At 38.0% G+C, this 20552-nt stretch overlaps 2 protein-coding genes and 1 long non-coding RNA gene across 5 annotated transcripts in view; 1 reads left to right on the forward strand and 2 right to left on the reverse strand.

The window, feature by feature from the left end:
- The window catches only part of LOC144194420 (uncharacterized), a 32814-nt gene extending 27704 nt beyond the window's left edge, over positions 1-5110 (reverse strand). For both annotated transcript variants that reach the window (XR_013325886.1, XR_013325885.1), the window contains exon 1: positions 4051-5110. This is a non-coding gene — a long non-coding RNA (uncharacterized LOC144194420). The remainder of the gene's footprint in view (positions 1-4050) is intronic.
- Positions 5111-7449: 2339 nt separating this feature from the next.
- Positions 7450-12652, forward strand: nkpd1 (NTPase, KAP family P-loop domain containing 1). The gene is given in 7 exon segments (XM_077713056.1): positions 7450-7456; positions 9808-9871; positions 11665-11760; positions 11762-11817; positions 11936-11989; positions 11992-12206; positions 12209-12652. Coding segments are annotated over 7 exon segments (936 nt in total).
- Positions 12653-13049: 397 nt separating this feature from the next.
- Positions 13050-19314, reverse strand: LOC144194536 (LIM and senescent cell antigen-like-containing domain protein 1). 2 transcript variants are annotated; one of them, XM_077713670.1, is made up of 10 exons: positions 19145-19314; positions 18427-18583; positions 18276-18342; positions 16836-16956; positions 16513-16662; positions 16276-16426; positions 16059-16151; positions 15901-15949; positions 15509-15584; positions 13050-13717 (listed from the first exon to the last, which is right to left on the reverse strand). In XM_077713670.1, exons 1-10 carry the CDS (start codon positions 19171-19173, stop codon positions 13603-13605), a joined length of 1008 nt encoding a protein of 335 aa, XP_077569796.1. In that variant the 5' UTR covers positions 19174-19314; the 3' UTR covers positions 13050-13602. The 2 variants fall into 2 exon arrangements, with proteins under 2 accessions (XP_077569796.1, XP_077569795.1); XM_077713669.1 differs by having other exon boundaries at positions 13050-15348.
- Between the last annotated feature and the right edge of the window lie 1238 nt (positions 19315-20552).

A 20552-nucleotide genomic window follows, 5' to 3' on the forward strand; every position in this document is an offset into this window, starting at 1 on the left:
GACCAATGCTAACATAGTGCGAATGACTGACGAGGTGGAATGCTGGGAGACAGGAATAGTAAAAGGTCAGTGATGGGCATTTCTACTAGAAGGAAAAATGGAAGAGAGGGTTTGAAAATACTTTTTTTTTAAAGAAAAGCAAGTGGTAGGGAAGTATAAATGTAATACTGGGAAAAAACTGAAACATGGAAACAGACCAGAAATACACACAAATAGGAGCGAGGCGGAATAGATTAACTAGGTGAGCTGTTTTCATTTCTTTTTGAACATAGCAACAGGGTATACCAAATCCACAGCCTCACCACATCTACCTGGAACAAGATTGTTAATATGAACAGATCTATTAGTGTTTTTGACTGAAGGGAGGGGGTGTCTATGACCTCAATTTCAAAGATGGAATTTTAGTCCATTGCTATGATTGTGTGGATTTATTTTCAGCTAGAAAGTGACTGAATGCATTTGCCCTTGTGCTAGACTGCATCGGCCTGGTTTAATATTGATCAAGCAGCAGGTAGTCTTTCTGTGACTTCATTTGACCGCCAGACAAAAGCTCAATGACTGAGTTCCAGTCTTTAGACTACATTCTCCACAGAAAAAGGTGAGCACTTGATGGCACAGATTTTATTTTCGACTTGAATCAGTCACTTAGGTACTACAATATCTATTATTAGAAACAGTTGTATTGTTTTAGTTGGTATTGTAGTGCATGTGATATGAAGTGATAGTTGCGGACATAGTACTGGTCATTGGTAACACAATCCCTAAGTAAATTTTAACATTTGAAATGTAATATCGAAATATGTTTCTAGTGTTAGTCGATGTAATATCATTGAAATGAAATGAAATGCTGATTGTATGCAGCTGGATCTCCGCTCTTTCATGGAAGATTGTGTGAACATTGACTGTGAATGGTTAGAACCCACCCCTTAACAACATATTGATTTTATCATTGCAATTTAGCCAGATTCACCTCCCTCCAGGATAACCAATATACCCTCATCATACTCACATACACAGCATGTCTAAAAAAATAAACGGAAACAGTGACATGTATGCAGACACAGTGCCTGTGGGAGTGGGGCGAGAGGGCGGTGGCCACGGTCACACTCGACTACATGACTAATAGACTGTTGACACAGATAAATGACTTTTTAAGTATAACATGAAATTGCTCTGTATTGAACAGTGGTTTCCGCTTTTCAATTTTTCTGGCTTTCCTTTTCTTTGGCTTGTGCTTTGCCCCTTTAGTGGGCTCCCAGCTAATCATATCCACATCATCTGGCCCGTGTCATTTTATCACTCCCACTTTAGTGAGTAGCTACTATTTCCTTCTTCCTTGCTTGGCTGCACTTCTCCCCACTTTTTCGTTACTGTTGCCTAAGCAACAAGTAGTTGAGGGTAGAGGCCCACTTTTTCATATTGCCTTCGAAGGAGGAGGAGAAGAGAAAAAGATCTGGGACTGCACAATAGTAGAATTATGCAAATTAATCCACCCAGTGACAATGGATTACAGCAGGCTCTATTGCAATTGACAGAAGGGGTTTAGAATGAGCTTCACGAGCTTCTTTAAATGGTTCTTGTCTCATAAATCACTGTGTTCATTCACAGCACATTACAGACTTTTGAATGTGCAATTAATCAAATTGTTTTCTACATTGTGCTGTTATCATACATTATTTATGCATAAAATATGTCTAATATCCACACATATGTCCACAGAGCTCTGAATATGACCGCCTCTACCCCAATCAAATTCAACAAAATTGCCAAAAACAAAATCAGATATGCTTACAACAGATTCATGCTACCAAATTGCAAATAACCGCAACACACCGGAACATCTTCCAAATTTCTAAACAGCTGCAACAAAGCTTACACAAAAATCAAGATGCGCTGAAGCGTGGCTGTGCAGTATAGAAAAATAGTGACCTGCGCCTTCATCATAAAGCCCAAAGTGAGTATTTTAGATAAGATAAACATTCAAATCACTATTGGTATGATGTTAAGTTATCCATTAAATTCTCACACATTTTTTTTACGGTTGGCTAGTCCCTTGACCTGTTTTGGGAGGGAATTGGACTGGAAAATATAGCTTTAAATGCAGATTTCATTGTTGCTGACGTAATTACCTCTGCCAGTAGGTTATTAATTTGGTTCTCTCTGCGTGTTTGTTTATCCGTGTTTGTGTTCAATTTAATTTAAGAGTAAATAAATGGATTATCATCAAAGTTGTAGGATATTTTTATTATATGAAATGAACAAATTGATTACATTTGGGGGTAATTACGTCAAAGCTCAAAGAGATAAAGAACAACTTGAAAAATGGATGAGCATTTATACTCCTATATTCATTTATTTAGTATTTTGCTCCCAAGGGTCACGGGGATGCTAGTCCCAGCTAAATACAGGCAGATCCTTGATCTCCGAACGTGATATCCTCTCAGATTATCCTATTCATTCATTTATTTAGTAATTTTCCAAATGAGTGTTAGCCAATTATAAGGGCACCAGACAGGAGACAGCGTGAATTGGTGGACAACCAATGACAGTGGACGAGGAGACAGAGAACCACTCAAGCTCACACTCGTATCTAAGGGCATTTTAGAGTGTTGGATTATATAATTTAAATTCATTGTATGCTGTAGGTGATAGAATGAGAAGCAAAAGGGTCAAAGGTTATAGAAATAGGGTGAAGCAGGTGGGCAAACCGATAGACAAATAATGTTTAATGAGCTGACACTACTCCAGTTTGCATGAAGGTGAAAAGCAAAACAGTTTAAAAATAGATGGATGAACTTTCTATTTAAAATGTATGCTTTCCTTGGATGAAATATTGACTTGTATATTAAAAGAACGCCATCCATGCTCGGTATGATACAATTAATTTTTGCACTGCAGCAAATTGTAAACCGAATGTTTACTACATTGATAAACTACTACCTCAATTATAATCACATTCCTCATCTGCTTCCATCTACAGTATGTGGGGATTTGTTTTTGTTGATTGTGTATTTGTAATGCATACACACTGTCAAGTCTACAAAATGTTGCATATGAAGTGTTGTGAGAGGCTCACTTATCATAACATGTCATGAACATTCTCCTTAGCTCAAAATCACTGACACTTTCCCGTGATTTATTGTGGTTGATAGTTTTAAAAGGGTGTAACTAACATTGTTATAATGCCTATTGGACAAAAAAGTTCAGCTAGCACTGATGGAGATTGGTCTGCAGGTATTTGTTCAGGAACCATGCAGGTAATATTGACATATATTACCAGCTAATGGGGCAGCCTGACAGGATAAGTGATCATCACATTTGGCACAAATCATTTAAAGTGAGAATCTTAAGATCACAGCTAAACGTAAATCCCTGAGCAATTTGGTAACTGTTGAGTTGTACATTGTTTTTCAGCATTTTAAGAGGTTCTGAAAATCGTTTGTTACAGAATGGGAAATGGGAATTTCAGTTTATATGAAACATTGACTAATGTCCAATGAAAGTCTACTGTTCTCCAAACTCTATTCTGAGAAGCCTAACTAGTAAATGGAATATAATAGATGGATGAAATGCAATCGTACGAACAGAACCATATCTGCAATAGAGGGCTCAATTTAAGATGTTTTCTTCTCTCTCTTTCTCTCTCTCTCTTTCTCTCTCTCTCTCTCTCTCTCTCTCTCTCTCTCTCTCTTTCACTCTCTCTCTCTCTCTTTCTCTCTCTTTTTCGCTCTCTCTCTCTCTTTCTCTCTCTCTCTCTCTCTCTCTCTCTCTCTCTCTCTCTCTCTCTCTCTCTCTCTCTCTCAATCTCTCTCTCTCTCCCTCTCTCTCTCTCTCTCCAGTAAGTATCATAAATAGTTGTCCTAAGACTGTTGTTCACATACATACTTGTTACTTTGCATGAAGTTGGATCTGGTATGACACGTTACTACAATAGCTTGTTGTGGCATAAGTTTACAATCTCTTTCTATGTTGTTTACATGACATGCTTGTAGGGGGCAAATTTGTCAGTCAACGTGTAAGCTGAATTACAATGTTGTGCTTTAGTGTTACCTTCAGTTATTAGTGTCTGTTTGGGTAACTTGTCAGGAGCTTCACAGCGTCTTGACAGCAGGCAGGCGCTGGTCTGATGATGCAGAACATGCTGTGCGCCTTCGGGTGTAAATCTTCACAAAATAAAACAGCAAACACAGTGTTTGCCTCAATGATTCCCAACAACATGAAGGCTGCAGTCCTTGCTGAGGGAAAAACACAGGTGGTAAGAATACCAGGGTTAAAAAGGGAGGGAGGAGCAGATAAAGTGAAGCTATAGGGAAGAGCGGGGAATTGTTAAGATTTCATAATGGCCCCATAACAACTTACAAAGACTCTCAAGATACAGCTATTCAACCACGGCAACAGATACCATCATCTTTGCCTCAGAAATCAAGACACTGTCAACCTCTTGAAACCCAAACGACCCCCGTGCCCACTGATATTGACTAGAACGAAGGGGGTGCACTTAGCACCAATGTCTGCTCATGTGATGGTGAAAAGGTCTATGAGTGGACACTCATACGCACATTACCTGGAAAAAAAATATTAGGTGTACCTATGGACCAACTGCGGATAAAAACAGATTTCATGGACACATGGAGGGGAATACAAAGAGGCTGCTGCATTGAAGGAAACCTTTTCAGCAAATCCTGTTGTCACTGCCTTGACTTTTGGACAGCTCGGGTTGTCTTGCTGTGTGATGAAGAGGAACTAGTGAAGGTCTTTCATGCATCATGAATGTAATACCTGCTGAAAAGAAAGCTCATATACTGTGGTGAGAAGAAATCTTGGACGCCCCATGAAGACAAATATTTTCTTTTTTTTGAAGGTAACATGCAGAAAAACGTTTTCAAGTGGAAAAAAAACATGGTTAGGGCAAAAACACAGACACAAACTATTAGTAAATCTGAAGGTTTTTCTTGCCGTGTATATGTGGTGTAAATTTTAAGCATCTCAGAAATAATATGAATTCATTCATTCATTTTTTGAACCGCTTATCTTCACCAAGGTCGTGGGTGCTGCTGGAGACTTATGCCAGTCAACTGTGGGCACCAGGTGGGGGTCACGATGAATCGGTGGCCTGTTAATGAAATAGTTTGATAATATTCAATCACTCAATAACACATAACAATAAAGTTATTTCAATTTCATTTCACACTTAGAGTTTGAAGATTCATTGTGCACATGACAATTTCATTGTACCATATATAATTTATTCTGTTAGAGGGGGTTTTGGTTGGTTTGTTGGCTTTTCGCTTCTTATGTCACTCCGGGCTTCCCTTCCTCTCGTAACCAGCTACGTGTACTTTGTAATCAACTCTTGTCTGTGTATTTGAACCCCATGTGTTTGTTAATCTTTGTCGGATCGCCTGCCTTGTCTGCTTTACCCTGCTTTGTTTGTACCATGCCAAGTTGCCATGCTCCCTCTTCCATGTTTCTCATTTCCCCATGTCTTCCCGTCATGTTGGATTTTGTGATTAGATTTCTAATTCCTTGTTACTTTCTAAAGAACACTACATTAAGGATTAAAGTTTTGTTAGAGCACTCCATTCACTCAAGACGTAACACATTCAACATTAAGTCCTTGAATAAATGTTAAGAGCTAATGTTAATTCCACACAATGCTGGATAATTTCTTATAATTATTCTGAATACACTAGAAGGAGGGAATTTCACTCATAGAGTATTTTAATTATCAACTTTGGAATTCTACAGTAATCAAACACCTGTTTCATTTATTTCTATTGGGGTCCTTGAAGGTTTTCAACAATTCATGTAAACTTAGTACTACATCACTGAAATCTTTGTGTGGATGATTAAATTACATTCATCTGTAATGTTGGTAGCAAATTTTTGTTTAAATTCAGAAAATCCATTCCAAAGCCCAATATTAATTCCTTTTTGTGAGTCGTAAATGGAAACGAGAAGGCAGAAATACTGGCAATTACAAGGAGAATCCCTTTTATTACGTTTGTGAAATACACATCCTGAAAATTAACCATTCAATCATCCATTTTCTTTACAATTTACCCTCACCAAGGCCACACATGCGAAAATGCCTTGAAAAAAAGCTCAAACTAATGCAGCTATGAGAGCCTCCCTAAAGAAATTAAATGTTTTCTGTTAAATCATAACTGGCCTTGATTCCAGCTGGTGTAAGTTAATTGCGGCACATCGTAAGCGAGTGATGATGTATACCAGTGGTCCCCAAACTATTCCAGAAAGGGCTGCAGTGGGTGCAGGTTTTTGTTCTACCCTGTAAGAGGAAACCTTACCACCAATCTGGTATCCTAGAAGTGGGATCAGTAGATTGCTGTCAGGTGCTTCTTTTTTTCCAGCGGAAGAAACCTCATTGGTTAAACTGTTTGTGTTGGATCAGTTGGAACAAAAACCTGCAACCACAGCGGCCCTTGAGGACTGGTTTGGAGACCTCTGATGTCCACAGCGCATAATCAGAGAAGATGCTAAAAGCCTCTAGCCTGCCATCCCTACAAAAATGCCTCAAAGTTGCCCATTTCGTTTTACAAGAAGATATAACAGAACAGGAAAAGCGGGCTAGACCTTGATCAGTGCAAGAGGGACCACATCAGAAAGCGATGCGTAGGAGCCAATGTAATAGCATCCAGGGTAGACTGCAGGCTGAAACATTGTGCGCCTCCATATCTGAGCAGCCCTTTTGCCCTTACACCCTATTATGGATTTTGTGATGGACTGTAGGAAAACAGTCTGTATGGAAATGATTCAACTGCTGCAGTGAGGGAAAAATATGGAGTTTGTAAGAGGAAACAGAGGAATAGGACAATGTCATCCTGGATCTGATTGAGAATATGGAGATGCTTGGCGGTGCAAAAATGATCACGCTGAGGATGTTTGTGCTGATAGATACAATATCAGTATCCATTCTATTTCTCAGCCCTATGCCCCTGAAGGACTCTTTTGTAGGATATCTCATCTCATTTTTCTTCCCCTAAGATTTGCAGGCTATGAATCAAATGCAAAGTGGGTTTTGTGAATGTGAAGGACTTTTCATCTTAACTCGAGTGGGATTTTTAAAGTATCGTTTCTACAGATCCTTGGGGTCACAGCGCTCAAAAATCACAATTGTCATCATCCCATTGGAAACCTTCCAAAAAATTTAAACTAATATGTGAATCAACTATTGCCAAGAACCAAACCTCTGCTGGGGGAATGAGGATACTAAAAATAATGATAATAGTAATAATTATTGGATTGGCCTAGGGCTTCTTTTTGATGTTTGGGTGTGTTCTTTATTTCTGCCTTCTTCATTTGACATTCTGATCAATATATCATGCCAACAAGAGGTCCTGAGGCCAATTAGTGGGGGACAGGTTGGCCTTGTTCCAAGCTGGTGTCACACTCCATGTCAATAGTTGAGGTTGTCCTCCCTTGGGAACAATGGAAGGTAAGTGATTCTGTTGGCCATGTGTATGTGTGCAAGTGTTTTTTTTCCTACATCTACACGTATGATGTCTGTGTGGGTGTCTTTGCAAGTTTGTCCTCCAAGCTCCAGTAATTGTTGCAGAGATATGGTAATCAGCTCATCTTTCACGTCTTAAGAGCTGGACCACACCCCACTTTCATTGAATGCCACCTGCAATGTCAGACTTGCTCTTACATATCAAACAGAGAAAAGGGGAGAGGCTCATCTAAAGGCACAATTCTGTTTTGATGCATGATCCATTAGGGCCCTCCCTGGGTGTGTTAGGGTATTGCAAGGTTTAGAAATCAACGGGGGTTTTTTTGTCTGTGTTTTTACAGTATTTCACTGTTGCCAAACGTATGCCTCCAGGACAAATGCACGAAATGTGACATTCTGGACTCCATATTAGATGCATCGATAATACCGTTGCCAAACTCTAATTTATTAATTAATTCAATTTTCTGAATAATTTTATCCTCACTGGGGTGTTGGAGCCTATCTCAGATGACTTCGGGCCAGAGGTGGGGGACACCCTTAATCAGTGCCCAGCCTATCGTAGGGCACAAGGAGACGGACAACCATTCAATCTCACATTCATAAGTAAGGGGAATTTAGAGTGTCCAACCAGCCTACCAGGCATGTTTTTGTGAATGTAGGAGGAAACCAGAGTACCCAGAGAAAACCCACGGCGGAGGGAACATGCATACTCTACACAGGTGGACTGGCCTAGATTTGAACCCAGGACCCCAAAGCTGTGAGGCCCTAACCACTCAATCCGCCAGACCGACAAGTCTAATTTAAGTTATATTAATTAAAAATTAAATGTGTTTTAGAATCTATGTCAGGGCTCATAATAGATGGATCTCATTAGTTGGTGTGTAAGTGTACCTACTTTTAAGGCATTGAGCATAATCTGTGCCTGTGTGTATCATAACATCTCTCGAATGCACAAACGTGCACGCATAAAGACTCACTCAGGGCAGTGACGAAGTCACCCTCGCAAGGCTCTATGATCAAGTTAATTAGAGTAGTTGAGAAATCAGTACTTGCGGCACGATTTGTAACCCGGAAGCCAGGTACTTTAAATATTAATCAGACATTACACTAATTAATCTTCTCTTCAGCAGCTCCACTGAAAATTGATTTTGAGTGAACATGTTCATACACGACACCAAAGGCCTGGCTCGTGGAGAGAAAATACTCAAGAAATATTGTGTGTGAGGCTGCATGCGAACATTAACGTTCCAGCGTTAACAATCATGTTTTTAACAGGCCGTTGCGGATGTAATGCACACAACTCAGTACCTACTGAGTTGCTGTTCGCTGCACACAATCCTTCAAAGAAATACCCTCACCACTGGAAATGACCATGTATAGAGGTTTTGGTGCAAGGCTTTGTGTGAAGGCAGATGGTATTAGAAAGTTGAAGAAAAATAACATAATGCAATCTGCTTGTTTTAAAAAGCGTGTCTAACTAGTTATGTCATGACAAATTATGCTGTAGGCTAAAAAAGCTTATTATTAAAGCTTTGGCATCCAAGCTGCTTTGCATGTCAGTTCAGGCCAAACCAAAGAATCCTTTCTTAACCCGGGGGAATCAGTTGAAGAAATTCAAATCATGAATCATACAAGCCTTGGGCTCCTACATAAAATCACTAATTTGCTGTCTTTTTCCCAAGACTTTCAAAGGTTGGAAGTTTGATGCCACAAGCCACGGAAGGAATTGGCATTCATCTACTAAATATTTGTTGCTGTAAAGACCCTCTTCAAGCAGTCTTCAAAAGAACCTTCTACTGTGGAAGAGAAGATCTGAAGATCTAACTCACTAGTATGCGGATTCACTTCCTCGATAGTGGACATCCTACAGACATATTACTCAGGTGCTCAAAGCCTACCATACAAGTACACACTATCATATATACATCGTTGTATAGCTCAAAAGTCCTGCAAGTCTAAAGTTCACTGTTACATGTATTTCATCGCATAACTTGCTATTTTTGGGGACGTGAGTAAAAAAAGCCAAACTCAAGAAGGTAAGGTGTTTTATGACTATATAGGAATGACTTTCAGAGAGCAGTTAAAGAAAAGGTGTATATCTGCAGCCTATAAATGTTTTGGGGTTGATAGCGTGAACTGAAAGCGTGCAATATTTATTATAGGTAAGCTGCATGTGCAAACGGGGAGTGGTTCATGCAAGCAAAATCACTTATTAATCAATGGAAGCAGTTCTGTAAACATCAATTCTTTCGGGGACGGGACTAGAATCAAGTGTAATTGCACATCTGCTACAGTAGGTAGCAGTGGCTCTCACGTTATATTTTTGTGTATCATAGGTCAAATGAAGTTTGTGAAATTGGGCTTCCTTTTACTCAGTAATCATGTCTTCCACTGGGAAAGGTAAATCGGAGTAATAATTATTATTTTCAGTGTGCTGTGGGTTCAAATAATTGAGTTTGACTTTGGGTTGTGTTGCTCGTCAAGTGTTTCCTGAATTCAGAATTAGCCTTGGGTAAATAAAAATGCCTAAAAACTTCAATTAATCACATGCATAGAAAAATCAATTATACTCGACTTTTTTTTTAAATTGATTTTCTAGATGACGTTTTTGCATATGCACTTTCCAAGACCTTGACCAAAGTTTCCTCACCTGCAACTGGCAGACTCAACTCTTCATGCACGAATCAAATTAGAGGATCCTTGAAAAAATGAAAGGTAATGTTAGCTGGAATGCTGATATTTTAGATGCATTGTTAAAAGCAAAAGAAAACACCCTGTATGAATGACTTACATGTCAAACTAGGTTGCACAAAGTAAAAAAAGTATTCTAATAGCACATTTCTTAGACCTCCAATAATGGTGAAAATAATATTTAAGCAGGAAAAAATGACTCGTGCATCCAGCATATAAACGTTGATGTGCTCAAAAGAGATAGAAAGTACAGCTAAGAAAATAGCCACAGTTTGTAGTTTCAGGGTCTGTGAAAACCCAGTCCATTTAAGATACTCATGTTTGATTGAATCAAATAATACAATCTTACAAAAATGTTAATAGAATATAAAAAGTATCAGATTATTGTCTACTTCCAGGAAAAAATGTCTAGTTTTTCTACATTTTCCCTTCTTCCTATTTACAAAATAGACATTTCTTTTTTTTTTTAGTAACTAAAATGAACTGCGATCAGCTAGTCACCGATACAGCTGGGAAAGGCTATAGCACCCCCCATTACCCTAGTGAGGATAAAGCGGTGCAGAAAATGAGATGAAAGGATTTTGTATTTTCTTATCTTATCAGTTAATAATGTGTGCATCTGGAAGTTCCTGCTGTGTTTCTTGTAGGTCATTTACAAACAGGCACACACAAACACAAGATGTATCATGACAGATAATCATTAAACAATGTTTGTCCTTAGTTCAGTTGGAAAACTGCTCCTTTGTTTTTTTCCTTTTCCCAGACCAACTAGGATGATATTCAATAAAGAAAAAAGATTTAATACATTGATTTATGATCACTTCTCGCCTGTGTATATATTTAAAATTAAATATGCTCCTCTTTGTTCATGCAGTTTTTTTCTGTTTTTTTCTTTCTGCATAGGAGCCTTCAAGGCCTTCTCTGCTGGCCTAAAAACATCTGAATCACACACTGATGTTAATTATATTTTGCAGAAATGATTGTGAAGGCCTTGAGGCAGATTTCTGACCCTGGCAACGAATAATTGCATAAATGTGATTGGTTAAATGCCTCAATATGAAAACACACACCTCGAAGCAGTGCAACCAGGGGGAAAAGCAATGAAAGGTATTCATCAACAAAATATAATTAACATCAGTCTGTGATTCAGATGTCTTAGGTCAGCAGTGAAGGCCTTGAAGGCCCTGACAGCACACAACTGCAATAAGTTATTGTATAAATGTCCATACAATTGTTTACCATGTACTGTACAGTAAACAATTATATGGAAATTTTGACCTAAAATATTAAAATACCACTAGATTCAGCCGAGAATGAAGAAAAATAAGCGTGCAGATGCTCATTCAAAGTGCTTTTGAAAAAGCACCACAAAATATTGTAAATATCTTTCAATAATTTATCAAACCATTAAAGTATAATTTTGAAAACAGCAAGTAGGGCAACCTTAAAACGGAGTTGAACTATCCAAACTGATGTCTAAAAGTAATTAGATCGCTTCTCAGGCCAATTGACATTTGTGCCTGGCACTTTGCAGGCAGTGACTTGCTGTGGGTTGCCATACGAATCTTTCAAGCGATTTAATTACATTTTGGGAAACTAGTTTGTCCTCTACCAGGTGGCCCAACATGATGTGGTGGATGAAATCAAAAAGGTTTGTGACTTAATTCATTTTTTCCAATAAGTGATAGACTATACAGCTCTCCATACAAACGTTTTTTTTTTTTTAAGTTTTGACGCAGAATATTCTCATTGATTATTTGTTCTATGTTCTAGCTATCTCATCAGAAAGTTGGCCCTGGAGGTCAAAGAGGATTTGTTGTTTTCCTCTGTTTTTTTCATCCTGGTCAGTCTACTGGTGCCAATAATCATACTAACTTACATTTTGATGGTTGAACTTCCCAAGCATGTGGGGAAACCGACAGCGAATGTCAATGGAACAACGAGGCACGTCAGTATACTGGAAGGCCTGATCACCGCATCATTTGGGCTCCCGACTGCTAACGCGCTGAGATTTGTCTTCCTAATGAGCAAAAACCTCATTTTTCAACCAAGAGCTTAACGTCAAAAAAAGCCATGGATAACCAGCGGGTCAGCAGCAAGCTGGGCTTCATGAATGACGTGAGGAATGAAATGTGGCTTCTGTCTCGCTTTGTTGAGTTCATGGAGGTGTTTGAGAGAAGAATTCGGGTGGTGTTAAGAATCACTCATCTAGATCGCTGTTCCCCCCACAAATATGTCAGTGTTTTAGACGCTATTAATATTCTGCTGTCAGATGAAGACAGTCCATTTATTTCACTTCTAGCTATAGACCCGGAAATTATCATACAAAAGGTTAACTCTGCAGATGGCTGCTTTTGTAAAGATGACAGGGCTTATGCACTGTTAGAGCGAATTGTTACTCTAGCCTTCACCGTTCCACCCCTTTGTGAAGATTCAAAGCTTAGTTTATGCCACAGCTTGGCTAGCAATTCAGAAAACCTTGAAGACTGAAGAATGAGTGAAGATAAACATAAAACTGCAGCCGTTCAAAAAGACTCTTCACTAGATTTATCGTAAGTGGTTTTATTGGAGACAAGCAGGGGAGACCGGCTTTGTTGGCCCCCCCAGCTTGTTTAGAACCAAAAGACAGTTGTTGTGCTCTTAAAAAATATATATATTATTGCACATCTTGCAACGTGACTAATACCACAATGTTCAAACGATAGGTTGGTGATAATAAATATAACTATTTGAATTTTAATTTTATAAATATTTGAATGAAATATAACTATTTGAGGAGTTAGTTCCTACTAGATGGCAGTTATATGAACATTCCTGTTCCTATGGAGTTTATTTCATTGCCATGTTGATGACAACTCTGTAGGATGAGAAAACAAAACAAAAGAAATTATCAAAATGCCTTTTAATATTCAATCACATGTCCAGTTGACAATAATAGCTGTTACACCCAACTGCAAAAACATAATTTTATACAAGTGTAAATTGAACCCATTATTTCAATTGGTTGATTTTGATTGACTACAAAACAGCTAAGGTCACTTGTGAATAGATATTGGACTGACCAAAAGGGATGTAGGGAATTTCTGATTTATAGGTCACTTATTTTCATAGTTGACAATGGATTTTGGTAGTCATATTTGGTAAAAATGTTTTTTTTGTGTCTGTTTGGTTATTGTTGTTTGAATAACTGCAAATGGCATGTTAACAGATGCCATGTTCAGTGTGATATGGATGATGAATGTATAATTTTAGTTGGTTTTTTTTTTAGCAAATAAAATTCAGCCCCTGAAATGTGATTTATAATCCAGTGTATGTGTTTTGTTTCCTGATTAGCAGATTTTGGCTGAGGTACGTAATTATCAATTGTAAAATACGGCACTGCAAAGCCTTGAATTACAAAACGAAAATGTTTTGTTCATCGTTATTAAACCAACTTCAGCCTACTTGCGTCCTAATGACTCAGCCAGTTTCTTCAGCCTTTTCTTCAACTCAAGAGGAAACTTCTCATAGCACTTTTTACAAACAGGCTTCATGTCAAATTCAACAAACTTGTTCCTGCAAAAAGAGGCAGCATAATCAAACTCCACTTATATTATTATTCAACTTACTCTTGTATTAAATGGCTGTTTGTTCAAAATTATTAGACTTAAAGCTTTGTTCATTAACATCTACATGTAGTAGTCCCCTTGTGGCATTCTGACTTTAAAAACATTAAAACAATAGATAAAATAGCCTAGATCAGATTGAGATCTATTATTTTGCAGCCCCACTAAAAGTAAAACATGATTAAATCCAGCCTTCCTTCAGAATAGCATACATATTCCACCATTAGCTGCCTCGTATATGATTTATTTATTGATCCTATAGGAACTCAATTTGCATGACAACCATGCTGTAGTAATTAATATACTGTAGGAAGGAGTAGTTGCTATCCGTTGCCAGTCTCACCTTCTCCTGGCCCCACATGCTATACGTTTTAAGAGGTTCTCTAATGTTTCATCAGTGAAAGCACCGCATAAATAGTAGTCATTTTTATAGCCAAACTGATTTCCTGTCATTTTAATGGTGATTATATCCACAGTTCCCTCTTTCGGCACCCAGAGAGAAGACTAAGATTGTGCTGGCAAATCCCCATTTTTCTTTACTGCAAAACTGAATGAAAACCCCAATGAATCAGTTTTATGATTACCAGCATTTCCACCAAATATCCCTCACTTCAAATCAGGGTGCATTTCGAAGATTTCAGTCTGTCTTTTAACTAAGATTGGTTGAGTAGCAGGAATTGATGTTTCAAACTTCCACTTTTTAATGGGCTTCAACCAAGTAAGGTCGGTTTTGAATATTTAGGCATACTCAAGGGGAAAACCATGAGGTATTGTAAAATGTAATGGCAAAACAAGAGCTTTAAAGACCAATATATTTTGCGGGGATGCCACCTGTGGCAATTGCTAACTTTACCGTAATCGGTTTGGGAAAGCAGTCAGTGGACGCAGTTCTATATCGCTTAAAGACTACAACCACAATACTGTAAAATAATACAAAAACTCTCCATTATTATATCTATGGAGGGTTGATAAAGCTCTTGGGTTGTATTTACAGTACGCATTTTGCCTGTGTAGATTTAACACATGGTCGGTCACACAACATGGTTTTGCCATTGAATGTATTCTAAATACACTAACACTCGCATATTTATTGTGGGTGCAATATTAGTGGTGTTAGTAAGGATAATTCAATAATACAGTATTTTTCCGCCTACACTTGCAGGGCATAGATTTTCTGGCTTTTGACTATTCAGTGAAATGGGAAAGAGTCTCAAAACAGGTCTTGAATCCACTTCTGCATTTTGAACAGTGAAATCCCAAGTAAATTTTTGCATATGTTGCCACTATTAGCTTGCATAGTTCACGTTATCCTTATGATTTGCCTATGTTCTCGGTATTCCTACAAAAGCGAGAGAAGCTGCACATGCAGACATGTATAGTCATGCCAAAGAAAATAAAGACATAAACTACACCAAGCAATAGAATAGATGGAAACTGGTAAACTACTGAGAAGCAGCAGGTTATTTCTTGCACTCTTTGGCGTAGCGCTCACGACGGGCCAGACGGCGTTTCAGTTCCTCAGGCATACACTCATAGCAACGCTTACAAACTGGCTTAAGATCTATTTCAACAAACTTATCTCTGTGTTACAAAGGCGCACACCCCACAGGATGCATGTAGAGAAGAACGAGAGAAAAAGAACAAAGAAAAGGGAGCAAGGTGAGGAGACAACATTGGTGGAGAGCAGAATAGTACTCGGATGAGTTAGTAGCCTGCTAGTTAAATTAGTCAGTTTGCTTACTTGAGGGTGAGCTTTGCGTTACAAGTGGAGCATGAGAAACAGCTGACACACCAGGCCTTGTTGAGAGCGGATACAACTGTGGGGAAGGAGAAGTACATGAGCAACCAGTTTGAAAAGGCCTCTAAAGATTCAACTAAGCATGAGTTGTATATTTATCATTTATACTTTTGTTGCCAGACCAATCTGATAAAATATTTTGTCAAATAAATACCATCGATGTTGGAGATGGATCATAGTGACACACACTGGGTCAAATATTACAGAACAGGTGTACATATACTGTATGGAATATTTACACATGTTTTTTAGCAAATATATTTAGATTACAGTCACTTGAATTACCTAATTCAAGATCTAACATCATTTTTGCAAGATTTTACATCTACACATACCATCGCCCTCAATCACGCGATTGCAGTGGTAGCAGACGTCACCAAACAGCTTTAAAGTAAAAGAGAAAAATAAAAATTATATTAGAGCCAAGTGGCCACACAGGCAATTCAAATTAGTGAAGGAATAAAAACATTTTAGACTGATCATTTCTTCATACCTGGTTATAATGTGTTTCACAATAAGCCAAGCCTTTCCTCTCATAGTGACGATGGCCAAGGAATGGCTTCTCACACTTGGCACATACAAAATGCTGCAAGTACAACAAAAAAAAGGAGGTGACCTACAGAATCTCCAAAAATGAGCCAAGTTTAAACTAAACTGGAAAGACAAATTATACACATTTAAAACTGGAAGCGTTGGCCTTGCTAACACACCTCAACATGCCACTGCTTGCCCATGGCATTGACAACACGCCCCTCGATGGGTCTCCTACACGCACCACAGATAGGCACGCCCATCTTGTCATGGCAGGGCAAACAGAAAAGCTCGCCTTTCAGTTCCCTGGCTTCGGCTGTGAGTTCCTTCCTGTGGCCATTGGAGTAAAGTCGTCAATATGTACCCTATATACTGTCGAGACACGCTGACAGATAGCCTTAAATGAAAGTACTCACCCACAATTGTTGCAGTTGAAGTGGTCTGGGTGGTAAGGATCATTCTTAAAGATAAGCGGGTGCTCTTCAATGATGGCATGGCATTTCTGGCAGATGTATTTGCCCAGGCCACGGGCCTTCTCCCGGTTATGGCAGGGGCGACACAAGTGCCTGAAATATGAAGACCATTTAGTGTTTGTCGAGGCAGAACACATTAGGAGAAATAATGATATGTTTTGACTGCGGCCACCATATTTATTTGTTAATATTCTTCTGGTTCACCTGTTATATAAAACCTCTTGTTATGGCGACTGTCAAAATGTGTTTTTTATGATGGGACACACCTGCCAGCATTTTTGACAAAGCCTACATCAGCCAGCACAGCCTGGCAGATGTCACAGCAGAAGCAGTCAGGATGCCAACTGTTGTTCATGGCCTTAATAACGCGGCCAATGATGAATTCACCTAAAAAAAAAAGATCCCAAAGTGGAAGATACACTTTAGACAAAAATTCTATCCCATTTTTGCAGCAGAGCATTTCTTTCGATTACGTTTTCTGCTGTATTTTATTAAGGGAACTGAATTGACTGATTTAAACAAGAATAGAGAAAACTTTAAGCCAGACATGTCCAAAGTCCGGCCCGCGGGCCAATTAAGGCCCGTGGACAAATTTTTACCGGCCCGTGGCCTCTATCATGAAATCAATAATACACGGCCCGCCAGCACTGTTGACCACAGTATAAAATACATGAGTTCATTATTTTTTTTGTGATGGTCAAAATCACAGTTTGAATATGCAGTGATCATTGTTTTGTTTTCAGCACTGTTCCTACAGTGAGCATATAATAGTGAATAATATGTGATGTTTCACATGAACTTAGATATCCTTGATAGTTTTCTTAATTTTTTGTGGTTTGTGATTTCGGTAAAAACCTAAATGTAAAAAAAAAAAGTAAAAGTAAAAGTATGCCATTTGTAATTAAAAAAAATCCCAAAAGGTTAATTTGTATTTAATGTTAATGGTTCAAAGAATGTCAGGCTAAATAGTCGGCCCGCACACATTTTCACCTTACCAAATCTGGCCCTCTTTGCAAAAAGTTTGGACACCCCTGCTTTAAGCCTTCGCTATAAAAAAAATAATGTTAATTAAAGTGCACATATGAAGGATTAGTTGTTTATCATCCACTATAACATGATATATGATGTAAAATGTCTGGGCACTCCTGACCAAAAGATGTCAAAATAAATGTCTAGAAAATGTGAATTTAGCACAAAGGAAGTTATATTGAATTTGCATTTAGATTCAATTTTATTTTGGCTTAATTTTTGCACCTGCAGAATTTGTCTTGATGCATAATTTTACTCAGCCCATCATTTTTTTTATATATACAGTATATAAATTATGTTGTTGAGGCAATGATTTATAAATGAAAATAATGGAAATTGAGGTGCTCCAACTTTCATATCCCACTGTATATAACATATTACAAAACTCCTTCTGCTAATGAATCAGTTAAAGATATTGTTCAATTTTGATTAATGTCTAATGTGTATGAATTTGTTTATTATGTATTGTTTGCATTGTGTTGTGTAAGACAAGAAACATCACCTACAAAAAAAATAGTTGTGATCGATCAATAGAAGAAAAATCTAACCTCATACTTCATCTTTCAAATTATGTCTCATTACTTTGATGTAATCTATTTGAAGTCATTTTGTTTATTGTGTCACTTCTTTTATTTGGGCTACTAAGACATCACACTTTAAGATACCATGACACTCACCACATTGCCGACAGCAGGGAGCAAAGAGCATCTGAAAGTCATGTTCACAGTATTTTCTGCCTTCAAACTGCAAAGCAAAAGAGATTGATTGGAGAAAGCACATTCTAATCACAAATGCATGCTAGTTACATGAATTAAAATGAAATAGTACCTCATAGAAGAGTCCATCCGGAAACTGTTGAAAACACTGGGCACAAACGAAGCACTGTTCATGATACAACTCTCCATTACTGTTGACAATCTTTTCTGTGGGCGCAAAGCCACTCTTACATCTTTCACAGGCTGCACTGGCCAGTGCATTGGCGATGCTGTTACAAAGCAACAACAAAAAAGCAACAATTTATTTATTTTCTCACTCAATTCCAATATGATCTTTACTGCGTTTCTTCCAGCGCGTGTTATTATAGACTAGACTTGAGCCAGAGCATAAGAACTAAATTGCTTACTACAAACGCAACCCCTAATTTGAGTTTGATTGAAGCTAATATGGTAAGGAAATGAGGCACATACGATAAACATACACACAGATTCGTCATATGGATTGGAAAGAGTAATTACTCTTCACTACATTAATATACTCTGCAAACGATGACTAATTTAGCATGCTAACTAACTAATGTCTGCAAAGAGATAAATCCAGACATTTATTTATATAAGTGCACGTTTACTTTCAAAATCAGTAAAAATGTGTACATTTCAGGGCAGTTACGCGTTGTTAGATCGCGTGTTTATTTTATTTTTTATTATTTGTATTTGCAATGGCGTTAGCTTTAGCTCGGTAGTGCTTCGAGTTAGCGCTAACTCCTACTAAATTAGCAGGAATAAACGTAGGTTATGTAAACTATGTTGATGTTAATGTTAACACTCACCTGCCCGTCATTCCGATCACCCCTAGCATGACCTGTTGAAATCCGAAATTGTAGAAAACAAAAGGGTGTTATTTCGTCAACGCGCCTGTTGAGTTACGCTTTCTAGGGCGTGTCCTCGAAGAACGCGAAGAGACTTGCCCACTGACAGACCCCAAAGAACAACAACACTCCTTCACAAATCGGGGTCGAAAGTTCAATCTCGACCGATAGAATCGAGATTTCAACTTTCTTTGCAGAGTGGATAATTATAAAGTTGTGGAGGTATATACGAGAAATGTTGTCTTTTGTTACGCGTTGTTTAACCCGTTATAATTGTGTCTAATTTAAAATGGTTTATTGGGGTACCGGCCCTCTCAAAAACCCAGGTCGCCCTTTGTGCAAACCATTAAACTTCACATCTGTTGCAATATACTAATCCAAATATAGAAATAAATGTAGTTTGCGGTATGTCCTCCAATGCATTGGATGTCTTAGAAAGGCAAAATGAGTTGCAGAAGACCTGTCCTGTGCTATGGCCCCGTGAGAGAAACTGGGCAACATTTGCAAATAAATCATAAAGGTTGAGCATCAAACTTGCACAGCTATAATTCTTCAAGGGTTATTATTGTGAGTGCATTTTTGTTCCAATCAATCGAGCATATTTTAGTGTCACCTATGAAAATTCTGCTGAATTAAGTGTCACCTGGGCTAAGCCATATAGATGATGGAAGTTGTCAACCGTGATTTAAAGGGTTTCTTTAATTCATGAACACTTCGAAAGTGATATCAATCAGAGACCACCAAGAGATCCTTTGCACATTGTAAGACCTCCCATTTGATACCCAACTTAAAGCAAAACATGACACTAATCCACCTATTTTAGTAGGAATCAGTATTTTACTTTTGCATATTTAATCACATATTTACAGTGACCCCGGAAACAGTTACGATGTCTTTTGAGTGGTATAAATTTTGAAAAGTTTCAACCTTGAGATGACAGTTCATTCTTTACAGTATTTTTATATTGTCAAATGTATTATGTGCAGATAAATTCATAGAAAACATTTTTATACATTTTAAATTGACAAGAGCTCTAAAGAGAAAAAAAAACTTCAATTCATAGCGAGACTAGAGAATTTTACTTGTGGAGTAGACATTGAAATCAAAGTCGGCTTTCACATATACACTTTAAAATTGCCCTCTGGGATGACTCTTAGCTTAATGTTTGGGATTTTTTTTTATCTGTCTATTTGAATTTGATGGTAGACTAAACCCGAAAGATGAAAACTGCCAAATATTGTACATGAAATTAAACTCAAGAGAATGTTAAACATTTGTTGGAAGTGTAAGTAGATGTAGTATTCCTACATAAGAAACACTAATAAAACGTAAAGATGCATGAATGTGATCAGTTTTATTTACTGCCTTC

Source organism: Stigmatopora nigra, chromosome 3 (assembly GCF_051989575.1).
Source record: "Stigmatopora nigra isolate UIUO_SnigA chromosome 3, RoL_Snig_1.1, whole genome shotgun sequence".
Classification (NCBI taxonomy): Eukaryota; Metazoa; Chordata; class Actinopteri; order Syngnathiformes; family Syngnathidae; genus Stigmatopora; species Stigmatopora nigra.

Excerpts from the sequence above, each read along its gene's own strand:
- LOC144194536 (XM_077713669.1), bottom strand. The coding sequence starts at position 19,173 with ATGCTAGGGGTGATCGGAATGACGGGCAG. Across the intron at positions 18,584-19,144 it reads GTGATCGGAATGACGGGCAG|CATCGCCAATGCACTGGCCA; the intron begins GTGAGTGTTAAC and ends GCTTTGTAACAG. Across the intron at positions 16,663-16,835 it reads TTTGTCAAAAATGCTGGCAG|GCACTTGTGTCGCCCCTGCC; the intron begins GTGTGTCCCATC and ends TTCATATTTCAG.